This window comes from Callospermophilus lateralis, chromosome 7 (genome assembly GCF_048772815.1).
Source record: "Callospermophilus lateralis isolate mCalLat2 chromosome 7, mCalLat2.hap1, whole genome shotgun sequence".
NCBI classification, from domain to species: domain Eukaryota; kingdom Metazoa; phylum Chordata; class Mammalia; order Rodentia; family Sciuridae; genus Callospermophilus; species Callospermophilus lateralis.
Genome location: NC_135311.1, coordinates 22495806 through 22500208, shown reverse-complemented (window position 1 = coordinate 22500208; position 4403 = coordinate 22495806). Strand labels below are relative to the sequence as shown.

Below are 4403 nucleotides of genomic sequence, written 5' to 3'. Positions count from 1 at the left end.
ATCTGATGTTTGAGGGGTAAAAAATTGTTCCCAGGATGTAGGCTCCCTATTCACTTCACATATTATTTCTTTTGCTGAGAAAAAACTTTTTAGTTTGGGTTCATTCCATTTGTTGATTCTTGGTTTTAAGTCTTGTGGTATAGGTGCTATAGGTGCTATAGGCCTGCCCCCATGGGATGAAGATTAGGGTCAACTTTATCTTCTATTAGATGCAGAGTCTCTGGTTTGATTCCTAGCTCCTTGATCCATTTTGAGTTGACTTTTGTGCATGGTGAGAGAAAGGGATTCAATTTCATTTTGTTGCATATGGATTTCTAGCTCTCCCAGCACCATTTGTTGAAGATGCTATCCTTTCTCCATTGCATGTTTTTAGCACCTTTGTCTAATACAAGGTAGTTGTAATTTTGTGGATTTGTCTCTGTGTCCTCTATTCTGTACCATTGAACTACCAGCCTGTTTTCCTGCCAATACCATGATATTTTTGTTACTATTGCTCTATAGTATAGTTTAAAATCTGGAATTGCAATACCACCAGTTTCACTCTTCCTGCTTAGAATTACTTTAGCTATTCTGGGTCTTTTATTTTTCCAGATGAATTTCATGATTGCTTTTTTTATTTCTGCAAGGAATGTCATTGGGATTTTGATGGGAATTGCATTGAATCTGTAAAGTGCTTTTGGTAATATGGCCATTTTAATAATATTAATTCTACCAATCCATGAGCAAGGTAAATCCTTCCATCTTCTAAGGTCTTATTCTATTTCTTTCTTCAGGGATCTGTAGTTTTCATTGTATAGACCTTTCACCTCTTTTGTTAGGTTGATTCCCAGTTTTTTTTTTTTTTTTGAGGATATTGTGAATGGAGTAGTTGTCCTTATTTCCATTTCAGAGAATTTGCTGATATACAGGAATGCCTTCGATTTATTGGTATTGATTTTATATCCTGCCACTTTGCTGAATTCATTTATAGTTCTAGAAGTTTTTTGGTTGAACTTTTTGGTTATGCTAGGGATCATGTCATCGGCAAATAGTGCTAATTTAAGTTCTTCTTTTCCTATATTTATGCCTTTAATTTCTTTTGTCTGTCTAATTGTTCTGGGTAGTGTTTCAAGAACTATGTTGAATAGAAGTGGTGAGAGAGGGCATGCCTGTCTTATTCCAGATTTTAAAGGGAATACCTTCAATTTTTCTCCATTTAGAACTCTGCTGGCCTGAGGCTTAGCATATATAGCTTTTACCATGTTGAGGTAATTTCCTGTTATCCCTAATTTTTCTAGTGTTTTGAACATAAAGGGATGCTGTATTTAGAAATAGGCATTTTAATGAAAAAAAATCAATACAATAATAAAATGCTTAAAAATCAATTATGTTTTATAACTTTCAATAATCTCTACATGAGTGCACATTAGATAAAAGTCTACAGATTGATAATATAAAATTCCAGTATTCTAATCTGTCTTTATTATAAAGTAATAAGGAGTTGATTTTCTATACAATACAGACAAATTGTCTTATCATTTAAGCCATAGCAGATGTAGATACTTGGAGAGACCTCTATATTTATGATAAATCTTTCAATATCTATAGACATGTTTCTACCCTAGGTAATTTGCAGTACATTTGTTTTTGGTGTAATACAGTATTAATTCTGTAAAACTCATTAAAATTTACGTCTTATTTAAATCCTAGAAAACACCCATATGATCATTTTAAAGAGCTTTACAATGGTAAAAGTGAGAAAGATTTTAACCCATGCCCCAAATTTATTTATCCAAGCATTCACAACCAAAAAACAAATTACAGACATAAGGTATATGAAAGCACTTTTAGTAAAACTGCAAGCATTTCTGAACACCAGAGAATTAATATTGGAGGGAATCCCTACAAGTTACAAAAATATGTAAAAGCATTTAAAGATTCCTCAATTGTATATCAGAGCAGTGATAAAGCCTCCATAAATAAAGGATGTAGAAAACATTTTACTCAAAATGTATCCGTTACTAAAATCCACAGGCTTTACAGTGAAGATAAACCTTACAAATATAAGAAATGGGAAAATGTCTTTAAGTGTTGTTCAAGCATTTTTAAAAACTACAGTAATCATAGTGTAGAGAAAATCTGGAAATGTAAGGAATGTGGCAAAGCTTTTAATCAAAAATCATACCTTAGGGGCTGGGGATGTGGCTCAAGCGGTAACACGCTCACCTGGCATGTGTTGCATGCTGGGTTTGATCCTCAGCACCACATAAAATAAAATAAAGATGTTGTGTCCCCCGAAAACTGAAAAATAAATATTAAAAAATATTCTCTCTCTCTCTCTCTCTCTCTCTCTCTCTCTCTCTCTCTCTCTCTCTTTCTCTTCTCTCTCTCTCTCTAAAAAAAATCATACCTTAGTATGCACCAGAAAATTCATACTGGAGAAAAGCAATACCAATGTAAAGAATGTGGAAAAGCTTTTAATCAAAGATCAAGCCTTACTCAACACCAGAGAATTCATACTGGGGAGAAACCATACATATGTAAAGAATGTGCCAAAGCTTTTAATAAAAAATCACACCTTATTCAACACCAGAGAATTCATACTGCAGAGAAAACTTACAAATGTAAAGAATGTGACAAAGCTTTTAATCAAAAATCATGCCTTACTCAACATCAGAAAATTCATACTCGAGAAAACCCATACAAATGTAAAATATGTGGCAAAGCTTTTAGTGGAAACTCAGGACTTATTATTCACCAGCTAATTCATACTGATGAAAAGCCATACAAATGTAAAGAATGTGTCAAATCTTTTAATCAAAAATCATACCTTACTCAACACCAGAGAATTCATGCTGGGGAGAAACCATACAAATGTAAGCAATGTGGAAAAGCCTTTAATCAAAAATCAAACCTTAATAAACACCAGAAAATTCATACTGGGGAGAAGCCATACAAATGTAAAGAATGTGACAAAGCTTTTAATCAAAAATCACACCTTACTCAACACCAGATAATTCATAATGGAGAAAAGCCATACAATTGTAAAGAATGTGGCAAAGCATTTAATCAAAAATCAAATCTTAGTCAACACCAGAAAATTCATACTGGGGAGAAGCCATACAAATGTAAAGAATGTGGCAAAACTTTTAATCGAAGATTATACCTTATACAACACCAGAGAATTCATACTAGGGAGAAACCATACAAATGTAAACAATGTGGCAAAGCTTTTAATCAAAAATCATACCTTACTCAACACCAGAGAATTCATACTGGGGAGAGACCATACAAATGTAAAGAATGTGGCAAAGCTTTTAAGCAAAATTCATGCCTTACTCAACACCAGATAATTCATACTGGAGAGAAGCCATACAAATGTAAAGAATGTGGCAAAACTTTTAATCGAAGATTCTACCTTATACAACACCACAGAATTCATACTAGGGAGAAACCATACAAATGTAAACAATGTGGCAAAGCTTTTAATCAAAATTCATGCCTTACTCAACACCAGAGAATTCATACTGGGGAGAAACCATACAAATGTAAAGAATGTGGCAAAGCTTTTAATCAAAATTCATGCCTTACTCAACACCAGATAATTCATACTGGAGAGAAGCCATACAAATGTAAAGAATGTGGCAAAGCTTTTAATCAAAAATCAAACCTTAGTCAACACCAGAAAATTCATACTGGGGAGAAGCCATACAAATGTAAAGAATGTGGCAAAGCTTTTAATAAAAATGCATACCTAAAACACCAGATAATTCATACAGGAGAAAAGCCATACAAATGTAAAGAATGTGGCAAAGCTTTTAATCAAAAATCAAACCTTACTAGACACCAGATAATTCATACTGGAGAAAAGCCATACAAATGTAAAGAATGTGGCAAAGCTTTTAATAAAAATTCAAGCCTTAGTAAACATCAGACAATTCATACTGGGGAGAAACCATATAAATGTCAGTAATGTGGCAAAGCTTTTAATTGAAGATCATTCCTTAGTGAACCCCAGAGACTTCATACGGGAGAAAAGCCATACAAAGGCGAATACTGTGGCAAAGCTTTTAATCAAAGATCATAACTTATTCAACAACAGAGAATTAATACTGGGGAAAAGTTATACAAGTGTAAAGAATATGGCAAAGCTTTTTATCAAAGATCACACATTTCTCAACAAAAGAATTCATAGTGCAGAGAAACCACACAAATCCAAAGAATGTGGCAAAGCTATTTCTATTAGAAAAATCTCATTGTTCTCCAAAAAATTCATACTACATCAGAGCTATATAAATGTAATGAATGCGGCAAAGTGTTAAGTATGCTTCAAGTGTTACCACGCAACAGGTGATTCTTACTTCAAACCATCCTCACACACCTATAGATTGTAAAAGTCATTTTTTGTGGGATCACACCTTATT

General features: G+C 33.4%; 1 protein-coding gene across 1 annotated transcript; it reads left to right on the top strand.

Moving 5' to 3' along the window:
- The first annotated feature begins 2395 nt into the window (after positions 1–2395).
- LOC143404728 (uncharacterized) lies at positions 2396–3952 on the top strand. Its single transcript, XM_076862915.1, has 2 exons — positions 2396–2560; positions 2810–3952. The coding sequence occupies exons 1-2, from the start codon at positions 2396–2398 to the stop codon at positions 3950–3952; spliced, it is 1308 nt and encodes a 435-aa protein (XP_076719030.1).
- The last annotated feature ends 451 nt before the right edge of the window (positions 3953–4403 follow it).